Genomic DNA, 21,745 nt, shown 5'->3' on the forward strand with positions numbered 1-21,745 from the left:
AGTTTTTTCTTAGTAGATACAAGCGTGTCTTTACAAACTTTGTTCAATTTTACCTCACAATCTTGATTCTGGCAATTTATATCTTTTTTATGACGTACCTCATTAACAAAACATTTATGCATGAAAAGTGCATTCATTCTCCTTTATTTGTGTATTACGTAAAATATTGAGTGGTGGAATTCTCCTTTGTTTGTGTATTACGTAAAATATTGAGTGGAGTACTTTATTCAGAAAAAAAGAAATCTGGCATAACCTATAAAAAACACATTTTTCCCATGGTAAGGAAAGAGGTATCTTAAAAATTTCTGGAGAAATTTGCATCTAATGTACACTGCTGCTAGTGTGTGGTAAGCAATGCAATGCAGTTGTAGATGACAGTAGAGCAGCCGTCTTTGGCAGTCAGATTTGAACCCAACTAATGAGAATTGTTTTTCTAATGACTAGAGATTGCAGAGACATCTCCCAACATATATCTGGTTTCTCCATGTTTCTCCATGACTCGATAGGCTTGGAGTTGCAAGCACGTAGCTTGATCACATGGTGAGCAGTTGCCAAATACATAGGAGCACTGCCCTGCCGCAGGGCAAAGGTACCAAAGGCTGCTCAGCTGCTTCCCCTTCTCTCTCTTCTGAAGCCCCCCTCTCTCCTTGCGCGCTATCGGAAGCATTTTATTTTTATTACTCAGCCTCTGCCATGGCAACACAACTGTGGCGGCCAGGCTTCGCAGGTGCATGTGGTTACTCATCGATCGCATGCACTAAGTTCAATATATTCAATGTACAGTTCACTATGGAAAGTACATTTCACATGAATCCTGCTAAGACAGCTTTGAGTATTCAATATAAAGCATAACTTGCTCTACCTGGGTTTGTTATATACGAGTGACTATCTGCAAATCGGTTCTGCAGAAATTCACAAGGAAAAAAATCGAAGGGGGAAAACTCAACCACCCAAAGGAATTGAAAGGGTTTCTTAGAAAGCTTTGCAGCTGGATCCTGGGATCAAATCCCAGGACAGATACACCTTTCAAAAGCAGTTGCTCTATGTTATTAGCTCAGATAGTACAGCAACTACACCAGACAAAGCTGATTCTGGGTTCAATACCCCAGCTAGGACAAATTTTTCAGTTGCAAAGCTTTCTTTTTGGGGGAAACCTGTAGGGATTTCCTAAGAGCTTCATGGTACTTTGTTTCTCATACAACTGCAAATTCATATGGCAATCTCCAGGCCATCTCGGACATGATTGTTGATATCCAGCAACTTCAAGTTGTTTCAACACAATGATAACGCACTGATAAAAACTCGTTAAGAGCAAATCAAATGCATGGGGTGACAAAAATAAATCAACAAGAAAACAAATTTGAGGCAACTAACTTTTGTTGTCCACATTGAACCCTGAATGTTCTCAAGTAGCGTGGCCAATGATGATCAGGTACACCAAGCTTCAGTGCAAAGCTGAGAGCATTCTCATAGTCCTTCACCCACATCAGTTCATTCAAGAGATCCTGCTGCAATGTGGGATTACTACCAACAGCCTCCTGCAGCAAAGAAATGGAAAAATTTTTCTGCCATTTCATTTTCAAATGTAAAAGCAACAATAGCCTGCATCCTCATACAATTAAAGGGGCCCTGCAACAGTTACTGAACATGGTAAAACAACCGTACTTGCTGCTAAAGATTGGCTAACGAAAATGATCTGAAACCAACCAAGAGTGCAAAACGGCAAGAATAGTTTCCCCAAGCCAATTTTATACAAGCGAGAGCATGGCAAACTTAAAGAACACATAACACTAGGGACAAATTAACTTTTTAAAAATTTTTATAATAATATTTGCGCATATTATAGGCCTACTGCAGTCTCATTGTCCACCATGTCTGACAAAAAAAATAATTGCAATAGGATAAGAGATATAATCACTTAAAAACTGTAACAACATCAGAAAAGCCGTGAAACATTTCACATTATCATGATGATCAAGGCAAAGGTTAAATAAGTAACAGATGACACAGGGGCCCAACAAGTGAATACAGCTGCTCCGCACCAACCTGAAGCAAAGGAACATAAAAATATATTTGGGTCAATTCGAGTTAATCCCAACCAAAGGTCCCGGCAAGCAGGTATGTATTTATATGGGCCCAAACTACTGTTACTTTGATCCTAAAATTGGCCTCCACCAAATAAACTGAACTTGATCAGTCACCAGATACACACCTGGCCTCTGTCGCAACCCCCTTTAGTGCCAGTGTCTGTCTCGGCAGAGCTAAGGGGACAGTGAATCATCTCCCATAAGAAATGTCTATTTTAACACGATAGTGTTAAGGGCCCAGTGTCGCAGAAAATTCCTGTATATATTTAGGTATTGGGGCGAGCTCCAACACTGGAAAAACTGATGCCACCGTCAGCGTGACGTGGCATGAGGAATCACGTGGACACAATGGCCGCGTCGGCTGCTTCGGAAGCGCCGAAGCGAGCTGAAAACGAAAGTTTGAAGTCTCACCTGCACTGCGGTTCTGATTAACCCTTTGAGGGTTGATTTTTTCGCCATATGCGACTGCCCAGGGTCGATTTTTTTTTATTGCAGATTCCAATTCTTCTTAGGGACTTATTTCGAAAAAAATTACCGTAATTTTTCTAGGGTAACCGTAAAGTGAGAAAAAAATATTTTGTGTTACATATGCACTTTGCATTCATGAATAACAATAAAAAAGGAAATAAACTTATCAGAATTAAAAATTTTATGCATTTTTATGCGCATAGTTGAAGGCTTTGAAAATCCGCACACAAGAATATTTCGCAAGCCTCAAATGTTCGTGCTCTTACACTAATATGTACGTCCATAGCATAATCGAACTGCGCAGGTGCGAACACTCAAGAAAACTGTTTGGTTGTGTGCCCATCAAAAAAAGCAACGCGTATGACGAACTTCCACTTACCTTCATCTTATCGCCAACCAGTGAGGGCAATTAGTTTTCGCGAGTATTAAAAAAAAAGAAAAGAAACTGAAATGCATGCACGGCAGCATCCTTCCTATGCGCAACCCTGTGAGCACTAAACGAGCGAGAAACAAGCAATCGCCCTTTGAGCCATCAGGAATGAGATAGCCATCAGTTTCAGAAGTGCAAAAAGCCAAAACCGCCCGCGAAACAAAATCCAAACGGCCGCCCGCCCGCCCGCGCGCGCGCCAATGCACGAGCGGTAGTATATAGACGCGCGGGAGCAAACTAGCGCTAAAACAAACCATGCAACCAAAACAGAGAGAGAGAGGGGGGTGCAAAAAAAATTCTCTGCATCCCCACATAGTGGCAGCACATGACAGAAAAGAAAAAGTTAGGAAATTGGCACGCTTTTGAAATGTACAGATGGCGCCATAAATATACAGTATTGACCATTTTCGGAATTGTTAGCGAATTGACCGCCAGAGGGTTACGTGGCGAGGATTTCCAGCTTCGGGCGTCTGCTTGACAACATTTGAAATCACTAGAATAGGTAGTGGCTGCCTTTGGAGGCATGCAGCACGGTAGGCTACTGCTCAGTGCTGCAGTGCCGGACGTACGGAACAGAGCCTGGTGTAAGCCTTATTCACACGTAGCCACAGGACAAGAAGCTGCATGAAGCTTGGCTCGTGAAACTTAGAACCGGCAAACAGCCATCGGCTACAACTCAGGTATGCAGCAAGCACAGACGCGAAAAATATTTCTGCTACAGCTACGGGAATGCTATGTTCGGTGAGTAGCAGAAAACGCACACTGAGACGTTCGCCCGCGCTCCCTGCCCGGCTAATGTCACGACGCTTTGGTCTATGAACTTATTGATGCTAGACACTGGCAAGTTCACTGGAATGGAAATGGAGTGATAAGAAGCACATTAAATAAAGGCATGGCATAAGGTCATCTGTGTTATGAATTAATGCACTGGATTACGAAAAAGAAGCAGCACGAAATCGCCCGCTGACTGCATACAGCGCGACGCAACTTTAGAAATAATATTGAAACACCCAAGAATTTAGAAGAAACAATACTGAATCGTCGCGACGACAAATCACAGTCGCCGTACAAGTTGAAGTCCCTCGTTAAAACAAAACTCTGAACAGCTGTGATAACGTCCACACAACAATGGTTGCTTGTGAACTGTCAAATGCTCATATGCTGCGACCTAAAGCTCGCAGCACGGTTCAAAAACTCTCTCAGTGAAAGGGAAACATTGTGCGCGGACATGCATGCAGACATGCAGTTGGTCGCTGCGAACCCGTGCGATTGCTGCATGCATCGAGGCTTTGTTCTGTTATGCGCCATTTGGTTATACAGACCGCCCACTATAATAAGATATTTCAGATAATTTGGATGCAAAATCAAGAACGCTCCCACCGCGGCTCGAGGCAGCCGCGAAGAACTACGGCCGAGACGAACAGCTCTGGGCCATCCAGCAGGTCTTAGAGGCGCTCAAAAGGCAGGGACCCAGCGAGCCGGCAACGGCGAGCGGAGACCCGCGCCGAGTAACGGCGACTTCATAGATGACGTAGGCCCTCGTCGGGGCGTGCAGGCATAAAGTTCACTCCAATCCAATCCAATCAGATAATTTGCTCTCAGCGATTGCCGACCTTTCATGCAAGAAGCCCATTTGGGAGACTTCATCACGGTGACTGCAAGCAGTGGCTTTCACTGTACGTATTCGGTAAAGAAATAGCGTCTGAACGATTCTGTGCTTTCAGTCTGCCCAAGATTATTATTTCGACAGTAATAAAGTTCCCTCGTTTTGATAGTACTTACAGAAATGTACAGGAGGGCAATTGCGTGGCATTTTTATTAAGTGCCGTAAGCCAAACCTATGAGGAGCGCGCCGCGTGATCCTTCATGCTACGCAAGGGAGGCGCTTCCGACAGATGGCGACTAAGTCCTTGCCCCCAATATGTATATATGCGATGCCTTGCTCTCCACCACACCACCCCGCACCTCCACCACAATGTTACGCGAAGGACGAGTCAGTAAGACGAGCAACTATTTACAGGTTATATTTACAACAGCGGTTGCAGCGCTGACCGGTTAGATTCACAGCGCGAGCCTTGTTCGTTCTTCCTCTTTTCTCGAGTGATGGCGCCTACGCGCCTCATTCAAACAATCAAATATCACACGCGCGTAGCAATAGGACATGCGGTATATGTGGGATATATTGCCACATCATTCTATCACTAAAGTTGCTCATACCCTGTCTTACATTCTCGACAAAGTTATTCCTCGGAATTACGAGAATGACAGCCCACAAACAAATGCCAAGAAACAAAATACAGACAGCCCATGCCTTTTATGTTAAATCTTCTCACACTGAAATGTTAGAAGTGTGAAACAATAACTGAAACCTGAAACTGATGCAATTATTTTGGTGCGGCTGTGCACACCCTCTGTAATCGGCCCATGCAAGAAACCACGTTTTTGCCAGGTATCTCGCACTCGTGCATATAGCGTTCGCCGCCAGCGTTTCCCGGCAAACATTAAGTTTACATAAGCTGCAGTTGCCAGGAAGCGGGGAAAGCAGTCTGGGATCTCCGAATGCTAACGCGTTCCTCTCGAAGCTTAAATGTCCTCCAACTTTTTTTTCTTTTTCTACCTCAGTTCTCTCTCAGTGTACAAATACTAAATTGCGCTAGCATATTTGTGAGAGCTAACTAATGTTTCCGAACAGTTCAGTGAAGAGGACATTCGAATTGGGTTAGAACTTTTAGGAAAAGAGAAATGGGACAGAGAGAGAGACAGAAGAACAGAAGAAAGTTGTGTCGAGCAAGTGAAGGGCTCTGGCACAATCAAGTGAGACAGAATCATACCACATGGACTGACTGTTAAAGCCATTTGAAGTCTGTAAAGATATAGGATTGTTCCTAGGAAATTTTGAAAGGACCTGTGAGAAGATGAACTTCGCTCCGAGTAAATGGCCACAGCGGTTGCTGCTGAAGTAGTCGTCAGACTCAGTGCGCAAGATGCATATGATAATGCGAAGCTTAAGGCTAGCCTTTTGATGAAGTGCCGCTTTACAGCTGAAGCTTTTCAACAAAGGTTTCGAAGCACGGGCAAGAAGGATAGCGAGGGATATCCCGAATTTGCATATGGCTTAAAGGCAAACCTAGTCGAGTGTATGAAAATCGCAGAAGCATACAAAAGCATAGACATGATTATTGAATGCATGTGTCTAGAGCAGTTTAACAAAAGCATCCCACAATCTGAAGCTGTGGGTGCAAGACAGAGGAAACGTAAACACTGTGGAAAGGGCGGCCGAATTAGCCGAAGAGTATGCAACGCGTAGAAAGCCGAATACCAAGGACTGAAATTGTGACGGTTGAAATGAACTGTGGAAATAATTTCCATTCAAAAAGGGATCGCAGACAAAATGACCAGAGCATGTAGACGCAGAAAGAAAGGACATCAGAAAAGAGCAAAGAGAAGTCAAATAGCGAAACCGTCCAAAAGTAACAGAAAAGGGCATACGAATCCTTTAGACCAATCCACAGCTTTAAGTGCCGCAAACTGACATATTGCTTCAAACTACGGGACGCCTAGTGTAGTGTTTTCATACATGGAGGAGACAGACGAGAACACAGAACTTTTACACCCATATCTTCACGACCTGCATATTAATGGAAAACCATGCCGGGTGCTACAAAACAGTGCTACCACCACGGACTTTGTCCATCCGTCTTACATGATGGTAGATGACTTCACCGGAGAAGTAGCGTGGATTAAACAGGTTGTTTGATACAGGCTGAACAAACAGCGCGCGTCTGCCAATGGCGAAAGGCAAGATCAGTGGGCATTTCATGGAGCTTGTGACCAAGGATGCAGTTTCCAAATTCTTCTCGCTGCAGTACCCGTACATTTTTTCCGAATCTGTCAAGTCAGTTACTGCATGAGAAGGGGCTGAAACTTGGAGAGGGCATGTACAGGTGTTGATGTGATCCCTAGCTCCATCAGATCGCGTTGCTTTCATCTGAAAATGCAAAAGCCACTCCAGCACAAGTAACAAAAGAGGTAGCTTCGGCAAGAGAAACCGAGCTAGGCTTGAGGGATGAAAAAGCAATTGAAGAAATCCTGCCAGCTGACCAGCTCAACAGAGCATATCACATGGCACGTGTCAAAGTTCCCTCCTGCAGGGAGAGCCAGCTGACGCACTCGCAAGCGAGACAGGATCGTTACTATCACAGGCCTCCAAAAACTTTGATCGGCTCTTACGTATGAACAGAGTCACTGGCTGCCGAGCAAAAGAATGACGTCAGCCTAGCTAAATTAGATGTAACAGCTAAAGAAGGCATTGCTAGGCACAATGTGACGATGCATGAGGAAGGAGGCTTGTTATATCGGCACTACAGAAACCGGAAGGGCAGGATTCTGGATCAGTTATTCTGGATCAATAAAATTTCACTTGAGTAAGCGCCTCATCCTGTCCACTCTCTTCGTTCTCATCTTTGTGCGCTTTTACAGTTTCAAGATGCCGGATCAGCTAGTCGTACTTACTGAGTACAGGCAAGACCTTTTGGGTCTCTCATGGAAATGGGTGGTCTGGCCACCTAGGCATAAACAGGTAGAAAGAAAGATTGCTTATGGAATACTACTGGCCTGGCTGTTTCAAAGAATTTTCGATATCATGCGACGCCTGCCAGCGCTCTGGTAAACCAGGAGAAACATGGAAAGCTCCTCTAAAGGTAGTGCCCTTAATATCAGCCTTCCAGACGACTTGTGATACACGGTAGGGCCCTTACCAAAGATAAAGTCAGGTTACAGGTACCCGTTTATGATGCTGCGTCCGGCCACAAAGAACTCAGCTCCAACTAAGTAGTAGACGCGCTTTTGACAGCATCCCAAGTGACGAGCCCCCCTCTTCACCGCACAACATCCTCGAACAACAAAGACAGGAGCAAAGGCAACATGGACAACAGTATCAATATTTAAACAGTCAATAGGCAAAGAGTTGGCGCTGATTTCACATGCACACGTACCTAAACCTACATACTCTTAGTTGTATTCACCACACACGATACACTGACGAATGCCCGTGGTGAGGTGTCACCCATTGTGCCGTACTACAAGCACCACGTGGCAACCACGAGGCAACGGGAGCTGCCATACTACATGCACCACATGGCGACCACAAGGCGGCGGGAGCTCCCATTTCTCTGCAACAAATCAATAATTCGACACCGGAGGCGACTTCAAGAAGCGCCCAGCCACCTCCGTGACGAATCAAGAATTCGACGCGGGCGACGTCATCACCCTGCCCCGCCTGGTTCCTGCCGACGAGAACTCTCCCAAACCGGTTCCTGCCGACGAGGGGTCACCGAAGGGATTTAAGATAGAACCGGCCCATTGTGATAAGAGAGTCGCTTCGAGCCGCCCAGTCTGTCTGATGCGCTCTTACTGCTACCTGTACGCTATCATTCACTATTTGTAAATATTGTATAAAGTTGTATAAATATTGTATAAAGTATAAGTCTCAACACACCCTAACGTTACCACACATCACATTGATGCGCCCAAACAGACCGACACAAATTCCACATAACTAAAAACAAGATTTTAACAGGCAGTGGGAGGTGCAGCTTACAGACGAGGATCAGAATAGCCACCTGGCTCTCCTAGACCAAGCCCAGCGAGCCACTCACGCCAGTGGGGCCCTGGACTAGGGGCCCCAAGCACGGGACCTCAAATTTTGTTTTGTTCTATAAAGTTTCTCTTTCTCTCTCCACATCCGTCAATCGAAGCATTTTGGAACACTGTCAATAACAAAGTATTAAGTGGCGTCTGCCGGCAAGGGGTCTACGAGTGAGCCTAGTGAATGTGTGCTGTTGTGCACCTTTGTGGAAGCAAGCCACCATTCCTCACAAGGCGCGGCAGGCGCAGAGTCCGGCACCGAGGAGTAGTCAGGGCAGCAAATGCAATGCGTCGATGTTGTCGAACTAGCCAAGCCACCGCTTGCGTACACCGCTACATTCAAATGGCACCTTCGGCACAATCAATGTTTGCAGCCATAGTGTGTGGCAGTCGGGAAAGCCTATCGCGCCACCACTATCTTCGAGTGTGTTGCAAGAAAGCTCGCTGCCTGTCAACAGAGCACACGTGGTCTGGGGTGGCGGAGTTCGATATATCCATTTTACGTCCAACCCCACTGGAAATAAAAAAATTTAAATGCATGCAATTTTCCAGGAAATATAGAAAGTGTTCAATATTATCAAGGTGGGACTGTACATAGTTCTGTCTATCACCCTAAGTCAAATAGTGTAGAGGGATGTCATTCAGTTTAAGCGAGTTTTGCAGGCCCTCTGTTACGAGCACAAGGAGGACCAGGAGAATTGTCTTCCGGCTACTTTGTTTGCTTTGCAAACGGTCCTCATGAGGCTACAAGGTTCTCGCCAGCAGAATTAGGGTATGGGAGGACACTCCGTTCCCCATTGAGAATGTTGAGAGAGATGTGGGAGGAAAGAGGAGAGTCAAACAGCGGTAGAGTACATGCTAAATCTGCCAGAACAGCTCAGTACAACACAAGAACTAGTCGAAAAGAACATGGGCATGGCCCAAAAGAACGCCAAGCTCTATTATGACAGGAATGCGAGGCATCGAACATTGAACACTGGGGACCAGGTAATGATTCTCAGACCTTCAAGAAAGAAAAAGCTTGAAGTTCACTAGGACGGACCCGTTAAAGTGTTGCACAAACTTTCAGATACTAACTACACTCTGAAAGCGCCCGGTCGCAGGAAGGAGGCGAGAATATACCACTGCAATTTGATGAAGCCGTACGTGGAGTAGAGCAAAGTCGTTAAAGGGCACCTGAAATGGTTTGGACAAAGCTTATAGACGCTTAGGGTACAGCTAAACTTAAGCATTCAAACCACAATTTGTGTGAAATGTCTCATATTAAGAGAGCTACGGATGATTACAAGTTACCCTCCTCCATAGCCATGCATTGTCTCAACTCGTTCGCCGAGTGATCGGGGCTAAGCTCCGCCTTCACTGGCTCTGCGTCATGATGGCACATCATGTTGTCGACTTCCGTTACTCTAGAAGCGAGCGTGCAAAGCCTCTCCAACTCCTCCGCCAGCTGCTTGGCAGTCGACCCCAAGTGAGAGCTATCGAAGCAGCGTGCGTTGTGACCATTCTGTCGCAGTGCTAAACATGTCTGGCATTCCAGTAACCACAGGCGAGCTGGGCATTTCGACGGATGGGTGGAGGCATCAAGCTGATGAAGGAACTTTAGCATAGACATACGTCAGCGGCCTGATCGGTCTGCAAGGTCCAGCCACCTGTTGGCACAGAGCTTAACCAGCCAAACAAAGAGCTAATATTGCTCTGACCGAGTGTAAAACATTTTGAAGGTTCACAAAAACAATGTTTAACAATTACACTCCTGCGAAAAATGTACACCAGCAGCAAAGAAGAATACACTTCATTACTGTTACTGTGTTTGGTTGAGCTCTGTGCCACCAGGTGGCTGCACCGTGCACACCGTTCACGTTTGCGCTTCTGCTCATCCTTTGAAACGGCACAGTTAAACGGCCAGGCCCTGTCCCCTTGCGCTTGTGTTTACCTGAATACCAGACTCGCAGAACGCTATTGTGGTACTAATCCTCCGGTGCAAAGTGATGGCCGCAAATGCGCAAATCCTGGCGCTGATCGGATAGCGACAGTCCGATGATGCACTGCAGCCACTCCACTCGTCTGCTGCCTTGCGGAGGGACACGATGTCGCAGCTTGACATAATGGCAGTCGCTGCTACGTTTGCAGCCCACAACGCAACGAACCCGAATGATGGTGCTTGCGAAAAGACTGACCGACACTGAATGCAGAGCTCTTGTCAAAACGGACCACGTTGTAGCACAAGCAGACGACGCTTGCTGTGTGCTAGAAGTGCTCAAGTGTAATGAGAAATTGTTTTTGTGCATTCTCTTTCTGTTACTTTCTTTTTATAGAAACAAATTAACCAACATTCCAATTATTACGAACAACATTTGTTCACCATAAAGTTGGAAAATTTATCAACGACGTGGCCTGGGCAGCCAATCGGATTGCTCGCCCTACTGACGTCATTAGGGCAATTTACGTCAAATGGTTAGGGGCTGCTTAAAATTCAGCCAAGCGATGTACATTTTTAAAACCTTGTAACAAATTAAACGGTCTACGCGGAACTTAGATGCATCAAAATTAATGATCAGAAGGACCTACTTTAACAACTCACTATGGTTTCACAAAATCGTCAATATCGTTTAAGGTTCCCTTTAACTTTACCATCAAAGAGCCAGATGACATTAATATCGAGTTTAATGAGTGTAAGGCGACCTCAGACTCTGCAATCAGCCTGGAAGAAATTGTAGAACTCTACAAGCACAAACGCTCTTAAACCTTCGCAGCTGGATGAGCTAAAGAGGCTGCTAGGGGAACATCTCGATAGATTCACCAATCGGCCAGGTAGAACTGAACGAATGAAATAGAGCCGAAATCAACCAAACAAGATCAAAGCCTTACAGGGTGTCTCTGCAAGAGAGAGAAATTATGGAGGCAGAGATACAGTGCATGCTACAGTAGGGAGTTATTGAGCCCGTTGAGAGTAACTACATGTCACCACTAATACTTGTGGAAACCCCTAATAAGAACCGTCGTCCGTGTGTTGACTATAGCAAGTTAAATTCCATCACCAGGGATCAGTTGTACATGATACCCAACATTGAGGAACGACTCATAATAGTCGCACTGTTAAGTACGTTTTGACTCTAGATCTTGTGCAGGGATACTGGCAAGTTCCCATTTCAGAAAGTGCCAGCCCGCTATGCCACATTTATCGCAAGTGTAGGCACTTTTTGCCCTTTCATTCTTAGCTTCGGGCTAAAGAATGCGCCGTCTAGCTTTTCTAAGTTGATGGATACTGTCATAAAAGCCTTGCACGAGTTTGCATTTTTATATCTTGATGTAGAAATTTTTTCTGACAGCTGGAAACAGCACATATCACACCTCAAGTAGGTGTTCTCGTGGTTGAGGGAAGAAGGCTTAATGATGAAGGCAGAAAAATGTAACTTTGGCTGCTTGCAGGTTGCTTATCCGGGCCATGTTTTTGGCCAGGGTACGGGATGGCCGGCCGAGCTGAAGACAGCTACATTTCGAGATTTTTCACAGCCACGCATGAAAACAGACATTCGTTTGTTTTTGTACTATCAACGGTACATTCCGAATTATTCGCAAATAGCAAGTCCTTCAACGGACGCACTCCGAAAGGGAGCACCGAGTAACGTGCAGTGGGATAAGAACAAAGGAAACGCTTTCCAAGGTTTGAAAACAGTTTCTTGTCATGTGCTTTGTGCGCCAGACTATACAAATGAATTCATAGTTCAGTATGACGCAAGCGACAGGGGAATGGGCGTGGTACTTGGTCAGGTCAGCTATGATAATTAGGAACATCCTATTCTCTATGCCAGCCGTAAACTAGATGCAAGAGAAGAAGCCTATAGCGCTTCAGATAGGAATGTGCCTGTTTGGTTTGGGCAGCCCAGAATTTGTTGTGTTACGCATACAGAGCGAGATTCATCTTCGAGACCAACCACTGCCCTCCGACATGGCTTAATCAAATGTAAAAAAAAATGCCCAAAGGTCTTCAACGACTTTGGGCGCCCTGACTGGACTGAGGGGGGTGGCAGTTTTCCCCAGCCTAGGACAGAGGGGGTTTAAGAGAACTTTTTCGGCTCCTCAGTGTGCTTCACTTTAGTCATGCTAGACTGATGAGATGCGACATTCTCCGCTTTTCATGTAGATATTGTAAATAAACCCAGTACTCCTCGTTCTGGAAAAAAACACGTTCCTCCCTTCAACAACGTCCTTAGCGTGGATAAGTCGTACGACCACATGGGCCAGCCTACCCATTTTGACATGTCCGATCCCAACTCTTACAGCGGGCAAGCCCATTCACCAAGTGATCGAAGGCTGCGTGAAAATTCTCAGCGTGCCGATAGCAGCAGACAGTCAGCCTGGCATATGGATCCAACAGTTACGTCCAATTTGGTGCCGGATCCTTCATTTGATACGGTGAATATTGTGGCACTTCGGAGGCGCCGGAACCAAGACTGCCCGGCCTGCCAGCTTGTCCTGGCTACGCCGATGTCCCATGCCACATACAGAGCACTTGCTGACGAAACAACACGTCCAGAAGCTGGAGGTGCTGTACAACGAAGCACTCTGCTTTGTCACCAGGTGCTGCGGCAGGCATGGCTGGACGATTTGCAACGCTATGTGCAATTGCCACTACTTGAACACACTATCGAACATAGGGGGCAACGTAGACCAGCTCAGACGCAACTCCACTCACCAGGGCTGCACTCTCCTCATGCTCTTGGCGAAACCCCAGACTGAGTTGAAGCCTGCACCACTGATGCCACCATGGGAGACACATATGAAACTGGCTGACTCACGACCTTTGCCAGGGCACGTGGACCTGTGCCACCTCCCAGAGTGCAGAAAGTGCTATGCAAAAGGCACATGGAGAGCCTAGGCAGCTCCTGTGACACCCTTTTTACGTGGACACCGACTTCCGCATGATGCCCGATGGTACGCTAGCTGCAATTGGAATGCACTGCCTTGACGCTGGAACCGCACGTGCCCAAGAGTACATATTTGGTAATCAAGAACCACAAGACGTACTCACGGTCAAACTGCTGGCTGCCTGTGATTCACTGCATGACACCCTTAAAAAACCTCTGGCAACTTCACAAACTATAATATATAACAGCAGTCAGGAGGTGGGGCACATATTATGAGCCCCCCAAAACTGACCCCATCGCAAGGAAGATAGCAGAGGCAAGTGCAGGAGGCTGCGCACGGTGCTCACAGTCAAAACAGGGGTATGGTGGGTTCCCAGCTACTGTGGAGTACCAAGAAACAAAGCGGCTCACACCACTGCAAGCGCAATAGAATCTTAAACTGCCGCAGTGATGCAACTTTTACACCCCTGCAAAATGATATAAATGAAGATACATCCTTCCTAGAACAGAGGCGACGACAGCTCTGTCAATGCCCAAAAGATGCAGCTGCCTAGTGCGTAATACGGCAGCTGTGCCAACGATCAAGCACTTGCTGTGGGAGTACCCAAAGTATGCAGCCCTCCGACAAAAGCATCGGGGCCAAGTGGCCAGCTTCGAAGAGTGGTCCCATCCCTTGGCAGAGGCAGACAGTGTCCTGCAAGCACTGTTCACCTTTGCTGCGGAATCGGGAATTCTACGTATAGTGTAACCATGCGGGGAAGCATTCCTCTGTGGCTGGCCCTCTCCTCATCTCCCAATTCCCCAACTCCATTACTCTTAACCCTTTGAGGGTCAAAGACGTAAATATACGGTGCCGCGAACAAGTGCAAAATGGTCGAGGCCGTATATTTATGGCACCGTCTGTACGTTTAAAATGTGTGCCAATTTCCTGACTTTCTTTTCTGGCATGTGCTGCCACTATGTGGTAATACGGGGAATCTTTCTCACGCCTCCCTTTCTCTGTTTTCATTGCACGGTTTGTTTTAGAGCTAGTGTCCTCCAGCGCGTCTATATACTACCGCTCTTGCATTGGCGCGGGCGGGCAGGCAGCGGTTTGGGTTTTTTTCTGCGGGTGGTTTCAGCTTCTTGTGTTCGCAAAACTAATGATGTGTGGAGTTTTATGGCGCAAGGGCCAGGTATGGCCAAAGAGCGCCACGACAAAGGTAATGTTAACGATGCAATGTGAATGGTGTAGACAATGAATTCCTCATGGTATATGCGACATGGCTATAAAAAGGCCTAAAACCTGCCACTGTAGATGGCGTAAAATATATAGTTGCTAAAATAATGACACTGACTAAGTAGTGCTGTAGGCTCTGGCAATGGGGTTTCGTTAAAAGCATGATGCAACAAAACAATAATGACACTTTAGCTGCTAGAAAGCCCTTGAGTACACGGGCTGCATACGTGCACTAAAAATTCCCTGGCCTAATGATTTTCAGAGCGTCTGTCTCAGCTAAAAACGCTTGAGACTAATTTCAGATTAAAAAGCGGTTCATTGCTAAGAAAAAATTTCGGGTGAAGAGGTATATTTTCACGATATGCAGGAATGAAATACCTTTTCCTCTGTGCTTCTATTGCAGGGCATTGAATAAGAACATGCAAGACAGAGTTTGGCTGCACGTACTACAAGTCGGAGGATACCCCCCAGTCAAGAGGTAAGAGTGAGTGCCGTAAGTGTGTCCTATTCTTAGTCAGCAAAGGAGCACTTCGTTATATCATGATGTTCTCTGATACTCAATATCCTAATTTGGGTTAGATCAAGTGCAGTTTATTTGATATTTGAGGATTCCACTGTTTCTGCCCGTGGATTTTCAGCTTGTGACGCAAGTATGGTTTAAGATCTGTGGCTGGGATGGGTATGTTTATGTCTGTGTCGCTAAAAGCTACTGAGGCAACTTTCTCGCCAGCAGCTTCATTGCCTTTTATGCCAGTGGCCAGGTACCCAGCATAGGATGATCATTTGTTTAGCACTATAAGCTGAGCATAGCAATGTATACAGTTCATTAAAGACAGCACTCGCAAAACTGATGGCTATCTCGTTACTAATTGCTCAAAGGGCGACCGCCTGTTTCTCAATCGTTTAGTGCTCACAGGGATTCGCATAGGAAGGATGCCACCATGCATGCGTTTCCCTTTCTTTTCTTTTTTTTGGTGACTCGCGAAAACTAATTGCCTCTGATTAGCAGTAAGATAAAGATAAGCAGAAGTTTGTCGCACATTTTGCTTTTTTGACGGGCACACGACCACAGTTTTGTTGAGTGCGCTCGCCTACGCAGTTCGATTATGCTATACACGTAAATATTAGTCTAAGAGCAGGAACATTTGACACTTGCAAAATATTCTCGTGTGCGCATTTTCTAATCTAAGCCTTATGTGTACAACAATGCATCAAATTTTTAATTCCTATAAGTTTATTTCCTTTTTTTATTGTTGTTATTCATGAATAAACAGCACATATATACCAATGCAAAATATTTTTTTTCTCACTTTACAGTCAACCTAGAAAAATTGCGGTAATTTTTTTTCGAAATAGGTCCCTCAGAAGAATTGGAATCTGCAATAAAAAAAACGACCCTGGGTGGTCGCATACGGCAAAAAAAAATTGACACTCAAAAGGTTAATAGGCCGATGAGTCATCCCTCTGTCAATAAAGCTTCATTATACCATTGTCATTTCTACATTAGTTTTCTACTTTGGACACATGGTAAGTGGATGCCCGTTTGTTTCGGAGGAATTCTAGGATGGGTCAAATACTGGCAAATGAATCAGTTGCGCGTCTTGGCATTTTTTATTGCACCTTATTTAGTTCCAACTCATTAGATAAGTTGACCGATTTCGATGGTACATACCATCAGGGTCGAGTAGTCAACTGTACTACTTGTAATAATTCACACATGCTTTCAAATAACACCAATACCTGGCACATCTGTACATGTCTTAATATTCAGCAAAAATAAGTGAAAGATAAAGTATTTTTTATATTTTATCCTTGCACTGAATAAGAATAGGTCAACATGCACGGTGCTAAGAAATGAGACAGGCAGGAGCAGAGGGAGAGCAAGGTACTGCCACAGGATTGAAGCAGTTTCCCACACTCAATTAATGCAGACTCCTATGCAGACCTTTACACGAAGCACTAGTTGATGCCCTTTTACGCAAAACACTTGGCCAAGGGGCAATTACATTTTGGACCATTTTACTCAGCAGAGCCGCGATTTTGTAAGGATGCCTGTTCCAATGCTATTCTTTTTCACACTTTTGTGCTTTGTCAGTGCCTAGAGTCAGACCCCACCCATGCTGTCAATAGGATCTGCCAGTTGTGAATGGTGGATGATAAGACTGGCATACAATTTAACAGAAAGCATCCCTACAAAATTGCAGCCCTGGCCTTAAGTGCACTGCAAATTATAGCAGCAGCTGCCAATACAAAAAAGCAAGCAAGCAAACAAACAAACCACCCATCAATCACACTGATACATGCATATTGCCCGTTTCTTGTGGACGATGCATGCGGGCGCCCCAACACAGACGACGAATGCTCTCTGGCGCTCGAGCTGTCGGCTGAACTGGCCAGCGCTGCAGTTATCCTTTGTAAATATACCTTGTAAAGTCTCCAGTTCTTAATCCTTCGTTTGCGTAACAATATCACCCTTGAGCAACACTACCCAAAGGTGCAGCAATATAGTCATTGGCCTAAATACAGGCAAATTTTCATGAAAAAGAACAGAAACTGCCCACATTATGCCCTAACAGTAGATTGCTACCAATTTAAGCGACAAGCAATGAGCAGAAACTGAATTATGCCCAGAGTACATGGCTGCTAACCAATTGCCAATCCATACTCTGTTTAGCTGCTTAAGTTGCACAAAGTGTTTGCAGAGCAAAAGGATAGGCTAGCACGTATAAATATAGAGCAATTGGACTGGCTATAACACTGCTCTGTACTTCAGCACTGTTTTGACATTTCACTGAGTGAATGTAAGACAGGATGACAATAAACAGCTTCATCACACTTTGCTCACAGGAACAGCGTGAAAGATATACTTACGCAAATCATCTCCCGCCAACTTGCTTCTGAGAAGTCCCCCTGGAAATGTAAGACACTTAGTACATTGGATAGACTAATTCCGCAGAAGGCACCTTTGTCATAAAACCATCAGCAAAGCTCACCTCATGGTACCGCTTATATATCAGGTACTTCAGTGCACTCTTGCTTCTGCTATAATGGACGTGAGGACAAAGTTCTGCAGAGGTAAGGAGAAGAGCACGCAGCGATGAGCACTTACACAACTGCCCGCAGCAAGAGAAAGTTGAACAGAAAGATGGCAACAATAATGAATAGCAAGATGCACAGTCTCTACTTACCAACAGGCAGATTGTACAGCTTGAGCAGCCTTGATATGACTTTGGCTAATGTCTTAGGGTGGATCTTATCTCTGCTAATCATCTTCACATTGAGGGTGCTGAAAACAGTAATTTATTAAAATATTATCTGAGGCCAAAAGACATTGTTAGTCTTGAGAGAAGTAGACGCGTGACCTACTTTATCACACCCTCAGCACGATTCCCATCATTGAACAAGCCATCCAGGTATGTCACCACGTCCTTCTGAAGCTCTGGCAGTCCTTCCATGTAGTTCTCAAGCAGTGTCATTTTGTCCATGAGAAAGAGAGGAATGGCTATCTATGTGGTGAAAAGAGGTACAGTGGGTGACATAAGCCACCAACACATGCACAGAGAAACCAAGAAGAGAAAAACTCTGCTTACCTCTTCAATGGTGAAGTAGCCATGCAGCTTCAGAGCACTAACAATAGTGCTTGCCTGGAACAAGCAACAGATTTGGTCAACTTATAAAAGTGAATGCTTAAAGGTCTCGCCAAATTGAAGGGGTCATAACACACTACTTCATGCACTTCCATTGTTTTTTGTGCACAGGATAGGCTGTTTGTTTTGGTTTTTTCAACAAAACTATTTGTGGTTAACTCAAATGGGGGAGGAAAAGTACAATCGTTACTAAACAAATGGAATTGAAATTTGAAATGTTTCGTAAACTGACACTGAAGTTATGTTTCCTAGTAACTAAAAAAAAAACATTAGTTAAGTGAAATTCTGCTGGTAGATGGGAGGTGCTTAGGTAAGGTGTTAGCAGTTCCAGACTACTCAGAAAAGAAAAATACTGTTTGCTTACTCTGAAAATATGGAAGCCACAGTTCTAAGAAGCTGCAATGCAGTAACGATGAATAGGTAAAAGTATCCTATAATGCAAACAAAACTTTGGTGGTCGCGTAAGCTTCGCCCTAAAGAGTGGAGCACGATAGCATTTAAAGACCCCTGACTACTTTTCATGCTTCCCGGCAACTGCAGCTTATGTAACCGTAACATTCACCAGGAAACGCTGGTGGCGAACACTATGCACGAAGGCAAACTTTCTCGTACAAACGCTGCCTCCTGTGTGGGTCTATATCCCATTATTGTTTCATACTTTTAATATTTTAGTCAGAGAAGAGATAACAAAAGAGATGTGCTGTCGGTTTTTGTTTTTTTTATTACATTTGTTTGTGGGATGCTGCTCTCAATATTCCAGAGGAATAATGTTGTAAAGAATGAAAGACAAGGTACGAGCAACTTTGGCGGTCGAGGAGCAGTTGGGTATGCGTAGTTCGAACTTTGGTTCGAAATTCTTCTTGCTAAAGCGACGTTCGATGCTGGATTTTCTGCGACACGGGGCCCTTAACGTTATCGCGTTAGAGCTTAAGTACATAAGTGTATTCCCTGCACAGTCCTTGCTTCTGGCAACCATAATTCAGTGCCTCCTTTGCAAATGTCCCAACTTTCTTTTTGCATCAAGGTCCAACCCACATATTTTATATTAATACCAATACTTTATTTGCATTTATGTGGGTTTGTCCTAGGCATGCAGGGGCACAAAAAAGGCACTACTGCCCATGCCACAGTGGCTTGCAGTCACAACCCAGGACCCAGGTTAAGACAAAGGAAGGAAGAACAGAGAAACAAAAATGGGGAGGTTAGCCAGTCAAACCAGCTGGCTGGCAGAAGTTGACAGAAGCTGGCAAGCAAAAAAAAAAAAAATACTGCTGCTAAAAGGCGCAGCTCACCTCATTAAAATGCTTTCTGATCAGCAGATCTTGTACAATGTCCATGTACTCCATAGACTCGTCCTTCAACTTGTACACACGGCACACAAGGTCAATTAGAGATGTGTTTGTTTGTTTCAGTACTGCCATCAGAGCACGCCGCTTCAGCTCTTTTGTCAGCAGGATAGGATACAGCTCTGAGTGGTCAAGAAGCTAGAATTGAGAGAGAAAAGTGCAAGAGTCACCTCACAGTGACAGCTTTCATATATATAGCACTTTTTTGACAGTTGTACTATGTCTACTGACATTAAACCACACTTTTCATTTTTACCTTTAAAATGATAAATATTGTGGGGTTTAACGTCCTGAAACTGGCACAGTGTGTTACGAGAGACACCAAAGTGGAGGGCTTTGGATTAATTTTGAACCCCAGTGGTTCTAACTTGCACCCAAAGCATGGTACATAAACATTCTTGCCTTCTGCCTCTATTGGAATACAGCCATGGTGGCTGGAAATAGTAACTGTGACCTCACGCTCGCAAGCACAATGCCATTGCCACTGCAGCAGGTACTATTGAATGATGACAGATACTATACTGTAAAGAATGTTGCAGTTTCACCCGAAAGGCAAAGCATCGATTGTGAAGCAAACTATTAGCTATACGAAGTAATTGTAGTTTTATCAGCCATATGAACGTGTAAACATTCACTTACTAGACAAAATAACAAACATGGTGTCACGCACCACAGGCAAACCAAAACATCTCACTCTATGACCTTGGACACACTGTCAGAATGCTGGCGTGGGAAAAAGTGGCAGCAGCAGTGATCAAATTGCCCTTAGGTGCTGCCTCTTGCTTCAACGTGAACTAAGTGGCGAAAACACAGTGCGCACAAAGCCATCAGCCCTCGGCAGGTGTAGACTCTGCACCTACCATAGATTACTACCAAGATAAAAACTGCGCAGCCGTGCCGTACACAGCCGCAGCAGTGCCGTACGCAGCCACGGCTGGAGTAGAACCACCCGCTGCTGCTTAGCACACAAAGAAAGATGGCGCGCTTCCTCCCTGCCTTCTTCCCTTGAACATGCACGAACAAGAAACCATCCTTCTCGGCTCACCCTTGCATGCTTTCACTCACACCCAAGGCATATGGCATGTGGCCACAATGTTATCACACTCTGACTTTATACGGAACATAACGGCGACGGTGGAAATTTGCCTGGCGTGTCCATATAGTGATTGCTATCACAATAAAAACAAGAGGCCAACATCCAAGTAGGATGATTGCTATGTTCTGTATCATGCCCCTGAAGAACAAGCACAATGTTAGCATCTATTTCTGCACCCACATGTCCCCCAACTACCTTTGAATGGGTACTTCCTGCACCAAAACGTACCTGCAACAGCAAAATTACTTAGCATACAATGCACAGACATCCTGTTCAGAGGGTTCCTTCATGCCATCCCTGTCTTACCTCTCACGGCAAGTGCATGTCTTGCATTCACACAAATCCCACCTTACAGTTTTACCTTAGCAGTCACTTCCTACATTTGAATGAGGCCTGAAATATGTATTCTCGTGTAAGAATTGCGCTTTTCTTTATTAAATTTGGGGCCAAATTTTCAGGGTGTGCTCCATTTCCAAGGAAAATTTAACAAAATTTGTTACCAACAAAGAATGTAAAATCGGGTTGTTGGTGCACCCAGGGCAGCACACAGCAGTAGGCAATGTTTGCGGAAAACTGCACGGGCTTTTACACTGCACGAATGCATAGGCATTGATGCAAAGTTCGACAAGACAAGCCATGGGGTACCGGGATAAGAATTTCCTGACTCCCATGCTTGACAAGCTTTCTAATGAAGCAATCGGTCATAGAAGCATCAAATGAACTAAAAGGAGTCTGACACACCATACAGCATGTCTCAAGATACCCTGATAATAGCTCAAAGAACTGTCTGATGAGATTCGTGTGTAGAAAGGGGGTGTGCAGCTCATGCACAGACAATTTACAAAGTATTTTTTTCACAAATACATTAGACCCAAATTTAAGGGTGAGATCCTTGCACGAGAATAGAGAAGTTAAAACTTTCACGTGCTCAGTAAGTC

At 44.9% G+C, this 21,745-nt stretch overlaps 1 protein-coding gene across 4 annotated transcripts in view; it reads right to left on the reverse strand.

The window, feature by feature from the left end:
* The window catches only part of Nbr (exonuclease mut-7 homolog), a 131,036-nt gene that overhangs the window by 101,641 nt on the left and 7,650 nt on the right, over nucleotides 1-21,745 (reverse strand). For all 4 annotated transcript variants that reach the window (XM_075694602.1, XM_075694593.1, XM_075694599.1 and 1 more), the window contains exons 3-9: nucleotides 19,658-19,849; nucleotides 18,309-18,362; nucleotides 18,085-18,224; nucleotides 17,907-18,004; nucleotides 17,712-17,785; nucleotides 17,590-17,628; nucleotides 1,375-1,538 (exon numbers count right to left, since the gene is read on the reverse strand). In XM_075694602.1, coding sequence (XP_075550717.1) covers nucleotides 1,375-1,538; nucleotides 17,590-17,628; nucleotides 17,712-17,785; nucleotides 17,907-18,004; nucleotides 18,085-18,224; nucleotides 18,309-18,362; nucleotides 19,658-19,849 — 761 coding nt within the window. The remainder of the gene's footprint in view (nucleotides 1-1,374; nucleotides 1,539-17,589; nucleotides 17,629-17,711; nucleotides 17,786-17,906; nucleotides 18,005-18,084; nucleotides 18,225-18,308; nucleotides 18,363-19,657; nucleotides 19,850-21,745) is intronic.

The sequence above is a fragment of the Dermacentor variabilis genome, chromosome 1, assembly GCF_050947875.1.
Source record: "Dermacentor variabilis isolate Ectoservices chromosome 1, ASM5094787v1, whole genome shotgun sequence".
Taxonomy (NCBI): domain Eukaryota; kingdom Metazoa; phylum Arthropoda; class Arachnida; order Ixodida; family Ixodidae; genus Dermacentor; species Dermacentor variabilis.